General features: G+C 41.9%; 1 protein-coding gene across 3 annotated transcripts in view; it reads left to right on the top strand.

Moving 5' to 3' along the window:
• RBPMS (RNA binding protein, mRNA processing factor) overlaps positions 1-12,829 on the top strand; it is a 196,983-nt gene that overhangs the window by 116,554 nt on the left and 67,600 nt on the right. For all 3 annotated transcript variants that reach the window (XM_043893563.1, XM_043893565.1, XM_043893564.1), the window contains exon 5: positions 2,021-2,171. In XM_043893563.1, the coding sequence (XP_043749498.1) occupies positions 2,021-2,171 (151 nt within the window). The remainder of the gene's footprint in view (positions 1-2,020; positions 2,172-12,829) is intronic.

A 12,829-nucleotide genomic window follows, 5' to 3' on the forward strand; every position in this document is an offset into this window, starting at 1 on the left:
TCCGTGGAGGTGGTTGGAAGCAAACATGACTTCCGCATGCTGCCTTGTCTTTTTCCCCGTATATACATTTTCGGCACGACAGTCCTGAGGTTTCCCCAATTAAGACAAAAACTAAGGGCAGTTAAAAAGAATTGCTTTTTACGTTTCATACAGCTGCCCCCTTTTTTGTTTTCGTCATTGGTTAGGGCTGCCCAAGAGGATTCCTTGTTCATTCCACCCTGCTTGCTCCTGCAATTGGTTTCTTCTGAGAAAGTGTGTTGATCAGGCTCAGAAGGAAATTCCACCCACTTTGGGACATCTGTGGGTCGGGGCTTTATGGCTTCTGTGGTGCCTCCCCGAGAACTTCTGACCCCCTCATCTCCCTTCATTTTTCTTATTGCTGTTACCATGAAGTCACAGCTCTTCCTCCCGTCTTTGGAGCTGAGCCTGTGAAGTTCAAGTTGTTCATGCTGGTCTGCAGAATTAGAGACTCTTCCTAATTAGTGGTGGAAATTGCTCTTTAATTCAAGCTAATTAAATGAAGAAAGGGGCTTTGGAACCTGCAGGCTTATGCGGGTGCTGAACTGAAAACCTGTGTTTATTTTCAGAACTCACTCCTTTTCCAGAACATGCCATACAAACAGGATGCCTAAGTCTGTTCTGAACACACCAGTATACACCATATTATACTGGGGTGTCTTTTTCATACCGTTATTGGGGTCCAGATTCCATAGCATTAATCATAGATCTCATGAGATGACGCAGTATGCTCAGTACTAGAGACCTTCTTGAATGATGGGGTGGGGAGATTTCAGAACAGACTTATCTTGTCCTAAATCTTGTATTTCATAGGGACTTCCCTGGCAGTCCAGTGGTTAAGACTTCGCTTTGCAGTGCTTGAGGGTTGCATGTTAGATTTCTGGTCAGGGAGCTCAGTTCCAACATGCCTTGTGGCCAAAAAATCGAAAATATAAAAAACACAATATTGTAACAAATTCAGTAAAGAGTTTAAAAATGGTCTACATCCAAAAAAAAATCTTGTATTTTATAGTGTGTGACTTATTTTGTTGAATATGTTTTGTGTAGGTAAACTGTAATAATAGAGTGAAGGGTAGAAATTGCTAGCCTCTCTTTGGCCCGGTGATCTGTTGTCTGTCCATCCATGTAGCTAATGAGCCAGCTATAGTCAAAATCAGGACCTTAACACATCAAGACATTGATCTAAATTTATCAGTCTGGAAGCTAACTGGAATGAAATGATACTAGTTATATTGAAATCTTAAAACTGTTTAGTTCTTGTCTACTTAGTAATTCAGAGCACATGTATCATCAGCATGAAAGTTCTCCAGTTGGGAAAAGATGGGAATTTTCCCCCTCTAGAGGTGATGAAACTAAAGCGTTGAAGAATTATATTGTTTTAAACACTGGTCAGATCCTTCTTAATGATTTTTGGTATTAGAATTTCCAGTGTTGCACAGGGCTTTACATTAATTCATTCTCATTGGTAGGCATTAATTAGTTTTTAGCCATGCTAGGAATTTGTTGGTCCAGATTTAAAATTTGAACCTGAGGGAATTCCCTGGTGATTTAGTGGTTGAGACTTTGCCTTCCAGTGCAGGGGGCTGCAGGTTCAATTTCTGGTCAGGAAGCTAAGATCCCACATGCCTCTTGGCCAAAAACACCAAAACATAAAGCAGAAGCAACATTGCAACAAATTCAAGAAAGATTTTAAAAATGGTCCACAATAAAAAAAAAACAAAAAACAACCTGAACCTGATAGTGTAGTCCAAAAAGAAAAGGAATAGTTGGAAAACCATGCAACTAAATTAAATTTTTGATAGAGTAAACTAAATCCCCTTGACTTTGTGGACATGTTGTATCACGGGTTTTCATGTATTCTGTATAAGCAGTGAGAATGAGTGCTCTTGCTGACTTTTTTTTTCCCTGATAGGCTGGGTTGACTGGTATGTTTATTTTGTCACCATTCCGGTTTGAGTCTAAGGAAATGAAAACATCTTCCATTTGTTCTTTATTTTTGAAGGGCATCCGCTTCGATCCTGAAATTCCGCAAACGCTACGACTAGAGTTTGCTAAGGCAAACACGAAGATGGCCAAGAACAAACTAGTAGGGACTCCAAACCCTAGTACTCCTCTGCCCAACACTGTACCTCAGTTCATTGCCAGAGAGCCATGTAAGTTGACCTCCTTTTCACTTGTTGGGGGGGCGGGGGGAGAATTGTTCAAGTGCTTCCTTCATGTGAGATTACACCACGGGACCCAGAGCTGGCTGAGTGTCATTTTCCATTTCTGAGAAGAGGCTGCCTGTTCTTGCTGTCTGAATTCCAAAGACAGCAGTCTTATTCATGACTGGCTGTCCCAAAAGATGGTTCGGCTCGATGAGAACTGTGACTACACAGCTTAGTTTTAAGTGCTATAGGCTTCCTAAATATATGATCTTGACCTTACTGTGAGTATGCCCTCTTTGCCTTGGGGTCGAAATCCTTATTTATTTCCCATCCTTGGACCATGAGGGCTGGTTCTCGGCATTCCCTTTATTTCATTTTTTGAAGATTATCAGCTCTGTGGCTTTGGGAAAATACAATGTGAAACTTGAAAGAAGCAGATCATAAGAAGTTCGTTCTATTTTTGAGAACAGTTTGGCCATAAATCTAGTCAGGGGGAGTAAACATACACAAAGAATTTATATTGTAGAACAGTCAGTTCTAACAAATCAATAAGAGCAACGCTTTAAGGAAATTCAGGGCTTCCTGTTTTAAGTGAATTGGGTAAAAAGACACTGACTAATTGCCAAACAAGTCTTTTACCCCCTCCTAATGAGCCTAATGCCCTGGCTACGATTTCTGCCTTTGATGGAATAACTTGAAAAGGTTGTCTTAATTTTCTTTGTCAAACTCAATCAGTAGAAGGGGCGAGGCGTGCGATACGCCTTCACTTGTCCTATTAGTGCATGACCCTGTGGGATTGAATATGGCAGGGCCTTCAGGGAATCCCACGTGCTTGGCGTTCCTTGGAATCTTTCTGCCCTCTGGTTCTTGACCTTTTTCCCAAGCCACATGATCTGGATCTTCTTCCTGCTTTCTCTGACGGTCTGCTTCAACTTTTCTTATTGGAATTGAAGGGCGCAGGGGTTCTCTCTCCCTGTCTTGTGCATGTCAGATTTAATCAGGTTGTTGTGGAAATTACAGTCATTCTGTAGCTCAGTCATTCTTGAAAAGCTGCTCCTTATCAGTGGAAACTGGTAGATAAAAGAAGAGTTTCTCCCTCAGTGTATTGGACAGTTTTTCTATGAATCCAGGAAATCCTAGTAGAGAAAAATACATATATATTTTGTTCTTCCATGTCCTAGGGAAACTCAAAACCTTTGTTTATTTGGGAAAATTAAACAGAAGTTTTATCTTAGGGTGCAGTTACATGAAAGGAGGATATAGATATTTCTTATTAATGCTAATTATGTGTCATTAATAGCATGTAGCCCAGTGCTTTGTATATTCCATATATCTAGTAAGTATTAGTGATGAGACGTGGATAAATTTCATATTTTTTAATTTGGCTATTTGCAGAATTATTCCATTTGTATGCCTCTTCATTTCTTTCTGAAATGTCCTCTCTCTTTAAGGCATCAGAAGAGAGTATTTGTAGGATACCTTTACTTAGAAAAGAGAACCTACAGTAACTCTTCACTTTCCTAGTGAAACTGCACCAGATCTCAGAGTACTTTGAAAAGCTTGATTCAGACAGAAAGTGTAAAAATGGTGACAATACTTTATCCTTTTAGTTCTTTATTGAATGTTTTTCTTTCTGAGAGTTTGGGATGTTGTTGTTTTGTTCTGTTTTTTTTTTTTTTTTCTAAATTTCTTACAACATCTCTGCGAAGTAGTTAGTCAAAGAGGTGATAGCTGGTTCACAATAGGGTCCATGAAAACAAAAAGATGCATAATCCGGATGTCCACACACGAGGCGCTGAAGTTCAGGAAGGCTGAGGGCAGAGGTTTAAGCACTGCTCTGGCCAGCCCTGGCTCCCTGCCTTGCCTGCGTACAGAACCGCTCAGAAGCGGTCAGATAGTTTCCATGGCAGGGTCAAAACTTGCCTGGCACCTTATGGGAAACAAACTGGAAGCTTTAGAAAAAAAAAACAACAACACTATAGTCTATTCTTAAGAAAGCAAATTAGCGTGATTTCTCTTAATAGAGCTCCTCTTTATGATGTAGAGACCTTGACAGACAGCAGTTACACTGGCCACTCAGACTGACCTTATCATCCATTTCAGTTCCCTCTGGAAATTGGGAGCTTTTCTGTAACTTGTGCAAAATGGTTGTTTGCCCCAAAGCACTCTACAGACTAAGAATGGGACAGCGGTTCTGCCCTGGCGAATTCAATTGCATTGTGCCTGTAATTGGTGCTAGAGGTGGTGAATTTATTTGCCAACCAAGAGTAGACTTATGGAATCACTGCATTTGGGATTTGGGAAAGGCCTGTAGGCTTCTCTGTTGCAGACCATGAGAGAGATTTTATAAATGCCACACGCACATACGCACACACAGTTGTCCAGTTGCTACATCGTGTTTGACTCTTCGTGGAGCCATGCCAGGCCTCTCTGTCCTTCACCGTCTCCTGGAGTTTGCCTAAGTTCATGTCCGTTGAGTCGGTGATGTTATCCAACCATCTCATCCTCGGACATCCTCTTCTCCTCCTGCCCTCTATCTTTCCCAGCATCAGGGTCTTTTCTAATGAGTTGACTGTTTGCATCAGGTGGCCAGAGTATTGGAGCTTCAGCCTCAGTTGTTCCAATGAGGACTCAGGGTTGATTTGCTTTAGGATTGTCTGGTTGGATCTCCTTGCTGTCTATGGGACTTTCAAAAGTCTTCTCCAGCACCACAGTTCGAAAGCATTGATTTTGTTTGTTTTTGGTTGCGCTGGGTGTTGGTTGTAGTGCACAGACTTCTTGTTGCAGTGGCTTCTCTTGTGGTGTAGCTCGGGATGTAGGGTGCAGAGGCTTCAGTACTTGCAGCTCCCAGGTTCTAGAGCACAGGCTCGGTAGTTGTGGTACATGAGCTTAGTTGTTCTGCTGCATGTGAGATCTTCCTGACCCAGGGATCGAACCCATGTACCCCGGGATTGTCAGCTCTATTTTTCACCTCTGAGCCACCGGAAAACCCTAAATGCTTCTTTTTGTTGATGTTTTTTATATAGTGGTGGCTGAAAAATACCCACTGCCAGCACTCAAGGAAGAATGTGATTTGATTATACAAACAAATACGTGTTTGACCTCTCATTTCTCAAGTATCTGTTGAACCTAAATGAGCACCAGGTGTGCTTGACACAGAGAGGAAGGGGACTGTGATTTTTGCCTTAAAAGAGCTGTCAATCCAAAGGGTTGGTGGTGATCAGAGTTGTTAGGACACTTGGCACATGTCAAGGGTATAAAAGAGAGCTTACATTACAGCTTAGTTTAAATGTCCCCAAATCAGACTGCCTTATTTGCTGGGTGCCTGCTCTGTGCCAAGCATGAAGGATGAGAAACCCAAATTTTGGAACTTAAAGAAAAACTATTAACCTTGCTATGCTTCTGTTGCCTCGCCTTGGCTGAAAAATGGGAATAATACCCATGAATAATCATTCACATGATTATTATGAGAGCTAAATAAAACTCTATTATAAGATGGTGTTGAGGATTCAATAGATGTATTATATGCAGAATACTAGGCAAATGTAAAGGATAATCTTAATTTTTTTTTAAAAAGTTGAGTTTTTTTTCCCCCTGAGAGCTAAATATAGGTATTTATCTTCTGAGGTGTCATCTCTATGTGGCTATAGCCAGTTGCCTTTCCAAATTAGGAGAAAAGATGAATGAAATTTGCATCTAATCCCAGGAAAGTAGTCTGCTTCCTTCGATAAATTTTTATATGAGCTTCTCCTTCTTTTACTTGCATTTATGTAATAAACAAAATTACTGTGAGGGACCTCCCTCATGGACCAGTGGCTAAGACTTCGCCTTCCAATGCTGGGGGTGCCGATTTGATCTCTGGTCTAGGAGCTAAGATCCCTCATGCCTCGTGACCCAAAACTCCAGAACAGAGGCAATGTTGCAACAGATTCAATGAAGATTTTTCAAGATGGTCCCCATCAAACAAAATCTTAAAAAGAAAGAAAAATACTGTGACAAAGCAGAAAATCAAGAGATGTATGAAGTGTATAAATTCCATGAAATTGTGCTAGGTGATGCATTTGGTGATGGAGGAAGATAGTGTTGTGTAGTGTAAGAAGTTCACTTCAGAGATGAACACAGGGCAAATCACCTTCTGGAGATTTGTTTCCTTCCTCTGTAAAATGATGATACTGTGTGTCAGACACTCTGCTAGGCATTTTACATTAATTACCTCGTTTGATTCTCAATAGCACTGTTTGGCAGTTGAAGAAACTGCCTCCTGGGAAGGTCCAGTAACTTTCTTGAGGTTCCATAGTCATCAGATGTTTGGAATTAATGTGTGCCCTCTCCCCCAAATCTGTATGTCAAAGTCCCAACCCCCAGTTGAGGGTTGCTTTCACATGGAACCATATTTGGAAATAATATCAAGGTGATTAAAAAGTGAGGCCCTTAGGGTGGACCCTCATCATATGACTGGTGGCCTTATAAGAAGAAAAAGAGATAAAAGGGATGGCTCACACGGAGGAAAGGCGGATGTGAGGATGCTGCCAGCTAAGGACCGAGGCCTCGGGAGAAGCTGAACCTACCCACACCTCGATCCTGGACGTCTAGCCTCAGAATTACGAGGAAATTCGTCTTAATATTTAAGCCACCCCGTCTGTAATATTCTGTTACAGCAACTTGAGCAGTCTAGTCCATCAAGTGATAGAGCCTGGATTTAAATTCTGGTTTGTCAGCTCACTCATTTTATAACTTGGGTCTAATTACTTAATTTCTCTGTACTTCAGTTTTCTCACCTGTAAAATGACAATGCTTACACATAAACGGTTATGAGGATTAAATTAATTGACAAATGTGCACGTCAGAAGAGGGGGCCACATCGTGTTCAGTGACTGTTAATATGTGCAGAGAAGAATCTATGTTTCTGTGCCTTTTATCTCTTGCTGTGAGACCTATAGTTTTTGTATATTCCGTATCCTAGCACCTGGAAAAATATGTAGAATTTTTAAAATTTGGCCATCCTGAGTCTTAGCTGTGGCATGTGGGATCTAGTGCCCTGACCAAGGAGAGAACCCAGACCCCCAGCACTGGGAGCACGGAGTCTTAACCACTGGGCCACCATGGAAGTCCTTGGAATTTTTTAAGATGTACAGATTTCATTTTCTGCTTTTTCATATGGAACTTTAAAAATTCTTCATGTTAATGAGTATGATTGGGATATAATAATGCTGCACGTAGTTCAGGTGTCTAGTTGGGTAAATTTTGTCACAGTGCATATTGGATTGAATCGGATAAGTGCTCTTGCTTGGTCTGTTTATACTGTTGCATACCGCATTATAGCAGTGCTGTTAAAGATGGAGGCAACCAACACGTCACAGAGCCCTTCCTCAGGTCAGACAGTCCTCTTTCAGGTCTTTGGAGCAAATACCAAAAGGCTCTAGAAAGTGAACTCGCTCAGTCATGTCCGACTCTTTGCAACCCCATGGACTGTAGCCTAGCAGGCTCCTCAGTCAATGTAATTTTCCAGGCAAGAGGACCAGAGTGGGTTGCCATTTCCTTCTCCAGGGAATCTTCAGACTCCTGTAGTCCAGGATTCAGATATCCATGGGTCTGGTCTAGGATTTACGTGCTGTAATTTTTAAAGCTCCTTGGGTGATCATTTTTGAGAATCACCAGCTGAGCAAGAAATTGTAAAATTAAGTTCTCTTCACTACTCATACCCTCTTTTCCCTGACCCTTGCCCCTGCCGTGTCCCCTCCTCTCACAGAAAGCCAGTGCTCTCTCAGCTTGATGCTTTGAAACAAACTGTAAGCACATAACCGTTTGGTGAATAATCAGACCACCGCCTAGTTTTCTCGGCACATCACTGGAATTTCTCATCCGTCCTATACTCACCCCAGCCGTCAGGAAGTGAGTTTTCTGTCTGACGTCTAAAGAGATCCTGTGAAAGGTCAGAAAAATCTTCAAAGTACATGGCAAGTGCCGTCCCAGGGAGAACAGTCAGCAGATATGAAATCTCTTCACCTTCATCTCTGTGGACGAGAGGTCTTTTGGGGCCTGGTCTGAAGCTCCCTGTCCCCAGGGGAACGCAGCCTGGGTGCCTGCGTTTTCCAGGGCATCGTGCAGTGTGTGCCCCTGGAGGGCTCACAGGTGACCTTACAGTCCCCACCCTTGCTCTGAAAACGTGCTGAGTGCCGCCAGGACCCGATGCTGTGGGGCCCGTGCCTCTTGTCCTCAAGGGGGGACCACCAAGAATGATGCCAACTGGACCTGAGGAAGACCTGGTCAAACTGGGCGGAGGGCAGCAAGGGAAGGAAGACAGGTGTTGTTTGGGGAGGAAGGCAAGATTTTTTTTTTTTTTTTAACTCTGAAAAGCAACTTCCTTGCATTTTTGTGTTTCATCATGCAGATCATTTTCTTCCTTTCTGATGATAAAAAATTCTACATGCTTCTCAGAGGAAAAACATTTTTAGGCAGTCCAGGAAAATAGAAGGAAAGAAGTCGGTACAATTCTACCAGCCTGAGGCAGTCACCCTAAGGTGCCTTTTGCGTGCATATGATGATAGTGTATCTCTGTCTGGTTTTTGAATTTCAAAATCGTTTCATTCACCCCTTTAGAACAAAGTTCCAATGCCCAGTGAGATTAAATGGCCTGGCAGGGACATTTAATCTGGTTCTCCCCACGCTTCTCTCTGTATTGTGCTTGCCATTGGGCACTGTGCGCTCAGGTGGCACAGATACCTTGCTAGAACCAGAGGAGTGGGAGAAGATGTGTCTGTTTGGCTCTTTATCTGATGTCTCAAGTGAGTCCAGAAAGCTTCTGGGCTGCTGGAATTCGGGAGGTTGATTGAATGATCCATCAGTCAGTTTAGTCACTCAGCTGTGTCCAGCCCTTTGTGACCCCATGGACTGCAGCACGCCAGGCCTCCCTGTCCATCACCAACTCCCAGAGTTTACTCAAACTCATGTCCATCGACTCGGTGATGCCATCCAGCCATCTCATCCTCTGTCGTCCCCTTCTCCTCCTGCCCCCAATCTTTCCCAGCATCAGGGTCTTTTCAAATGAGTCGGTTCTTCCAAAGTATTGGAGCTTCAGCATCAGTCCTTCCAATGAATACTCAGGACTTATTTCCTTTAGGATGGGACTGGTTGAATCTCCTTGCAGTCCAAGGGACTCTCAAGAGTCTTCTCCAACACCACAGTTCAGAAGCATCAATTCTTTGGTGCTCAGCTTTCTTTATAGTCCAACTCCCACATCCATACATAACTACTGGAAAAACCATAGCTTTGACTGGATGGACCTTTGTTGCTTTTATTAAATGGATGACAGGGACTTCCCTGGTGGTCCAGTGGATAAAACTCTGTACTTCCAATGTAGGGGGTGTGGGTTCAATCCCTGGTTTGGGAACTAAGACCCACATGCAGTGAGGCATGGCCAAAAAATTGAAAAAAGAAAATGATGGGACAAGAGGGAACAAATGTTTATTGAGCAACTATGCTATACATACCCTTAAGAACTGTGTGTAAAATACTTATTTTCCAGCTAAGGAGACTGAAGCGCTAAAAGTTTGAGTAACTTCCCCAGATTCACACAGCTCAGTTTTAATCTAATTGGCTCTAAAGCCCATTGCTGGTCTCACTGTACTGTACTACATAACTTGCAGCCCACTGATGCTTTTGGCCAGAGCTAGTTTTAAGATCCTCCTTAGGAGGTGCTTTAAAATCAAACTTTTTTAGGGTGATTGTATTAAAGAATCCAGAGGCCCACATCAAATTGTAAGGGCAAGATTTCAGAGCAGGTTGCTGCTTAGTGAAAAGCAGGCTTTAGTAAAGCTCTTTGAGGGGGGTGCCATTCCTTGTTGCATGCAGGATCTTAGTTCCCCAGCCAGGGATCAAACCCATGCCCACTGCTTTGGGAGTTGCTAACCACTGGACCCCACCAAGGAAGTACCAGGCTTCCGCATTAACTCTTTGAAGTATCAGATTTTGATGGCCAGAGTGCATTAACTCTAAAATGTTTTCTTATGTAGCTGACCAAACTGAAATACTTGGAAGTTTTTATTTAGTTTTGGTGTACTTTATTCTGAGTCATTATTTCAGAAAATAGGAGTGACCACTTTCAAGAGTTGATGTATTTTATTTTAGTTCAGTAAATAATGGCACATTCAGCCATCCGTCAGCCAGGATATTTGACTTCTTTGCTTTATACTTGGAGGACATGCACACAGGTCATGTAGGAGGCTTTTCAGATCATTCGGGTGGAAGTGGCAGTGAGCTTGGGTGGAAAGGCATGTGAAACAGCCCTGTTTTATTTACATTGTTTGGGATTCTAAGACCTCACCTGCCCACTCTTTGAAACAGGGATAGTATGAAACCAGCATAAATACTCACCAGTTTGTGGCTAAGTAGATAGTATGCTGGGTAAGTGGTGCCTTGCTGTAAAGTCCCACAAGGCTGATGAGCAATCTGCAGGAAATTTCTCACTTTTAATTTTCAGAGTGATTCAACGAATCAACCAGAAACCTCGCCTGTTCTTTATGTTAAAGATAAAATTGAGAGACATAGTTCTACAATTTTTTTGTGAAGTAAAAGTAACACAGAACTGTGAGGGATCGTGTCACTGGATATTGGGTCTGTTATTTGAGGAGATAAAAGATTTCAGTCTACCTTAGGGACCATCCTAGAGACAGAGGTTTGATCATATGATTACAATCTGAGCCCATCTATTTTTGAGAAATAGGCCCTTTTTCAAGCAATATCCTTTTAGCTTGAATCTTCTCTTTACACTAAAAAGTTTATAAAATTGTGTTTTAATTGATTTTGTAAAGTGATTATGTCTGATCCATTTTATTGTTATAAAAGTAAGGAGATCATAAATTAAATTCAAAGGGTTAAAATGATAGATTTTCCTCCCATCTGGAAATAATCTCTGTTAACATTTTGTTTTTTTCTCTTTCTATATACCTGTCTATATACCTTTCTGTATACCTGTCTATACATATATGTATGAAAATACAAAGTGTCACAGGAATGTTTTGTTTGGTTTACTTTGCTTACAACATAGGACCATGCTAGACAGCTAGTTCATTTCTGACATACTGTCCTCCTTTTAGGCAGACTGTTCAGTTCTCCTCTTGTCTGAGAAGAAAAGAGAGGGAACAGAACACAGTAAAATCTTTTTTTTTTTTTTTTTTTAACGTAGACAAGGAAATTCGATAGTAGGGAGGAGGCACTTGCCAAGATTTTGCCAAATATGACTCCAAATGCCACTGGAAGTCCCTTCAGGAGGTGGCTTTCTACTCCCTCTCTTGGCCCAGACAAGAGAAGAGCCCAAGGGTGAAAAGGAAGTTCTGGAGAAAGACTGTAATGAGGACTCTGGGCAGTCAGAGACGCTGGGAAACATTACATAAAGGAAAGGTCAGGAGATGGACATCGGGAGGAGACAGGAGTCAGCCAGCTCCTCAGAGGAAGGGGATGGGGACATCTGAGCCTGAAAGCTAAACTTGCAGGAACTCTGCTTACTAGACTTACGCACCTTTTGCCCCCGAGGCAGCTCTGCAGTGGGAACCATCAAGGATTCCCACTGAGGATTTCTGCCCTTGACCTGGATCACTTTGAAGCTCTCAGAAGTGATGTTCGCGGAAACATGCTAGTGACTTCTATCCTGTGTACTAAGACTCCATGGTAATTGAGTAACCCATTGAGCATCTCTGAACACTCTCACCCCGCCCCCAACAGGCATTTGTAAGCCCGATTGTCATAAGTCAGGACATGTATTTGGCACTCAGGACTTACAAGGGCACCAGATGCCTAGGCCCCTAGACATTCTGAGAAATAAAAACACAGAACAAATCTACAGTAAATAAGGACAGCAAATACTCTTAGAAACCAGGGACCTAAACTAATGTTTATTTCCACATATGTCCCACTGTAAAAAAGCAAAAGCATATTTTCCTTTTAAAAAGAATCAAACATGTACTGAGCCACATTGAGAGGTACAGCCCACTTTCATCTCTCTCTTCTCTTCAGACCTGCATATATTCCTCGTTTTTGCTTACTGTACATAATTGCAATAATTTTAATAAGTGTAACAATAATATTAAAATATTAGGCAATGGGTTTGGTAAGAACAGTTTCCATGTGATATATCTTTTATGTGGGAAGTATTTTCTTATAGCATCAGTAGGTCAGCTAATCTGATCCTATTTATTTCATTATGATTTAATGAAAAACCTACCTTTGATTAGTTTCCCTGATGGCTTAATGGTAAAGAATCTGCTCATCAGTGCAGGAGATGTGGGTTGGATCCCTGAATCGGAAAGATCCCCTGGAGGAGGAAATGGTAACCCACTCTAGTATTCTTGCCTGGAGAATCCCATGGACAGAGGAGCCTGGTATGCTACATAGAGTTCACAGGGTCGCAAAGAGTCAGATACATTTAGCGACTAAACAACCATAGGGACAATCTTTGATCAGCAGTGGCTGTTAGTTAACATTTTGCTTTGAATTTCTTTTTTTAAATTGCTTTGTAATGTTGTTTTAGTTTCTGCTATACAAGATGAATCAATTATATATACACATATATCCCCTTCCTGTTGAAACTCCATCCCACCTACCACTATCCCACCCCTCTTTAAATTTCTGTTTATCTGATCATCCATCAGCAGACTTCCCTGGTAACT

This window comes from Cervus elaphus, chromosome 32 (genome assembly GCF_910594005.1).
Source record: "Cervus elaphus chromosome 32, mCerEla1.1, whole genome shotgun sequence".
In the NCBI taxonomy this organism is placed as follows: Eukaryota; Metazoa; Chordata; class Mammalia; order Artiodactyla; family Cervidae; genus Cervus; species Cervus elaphus.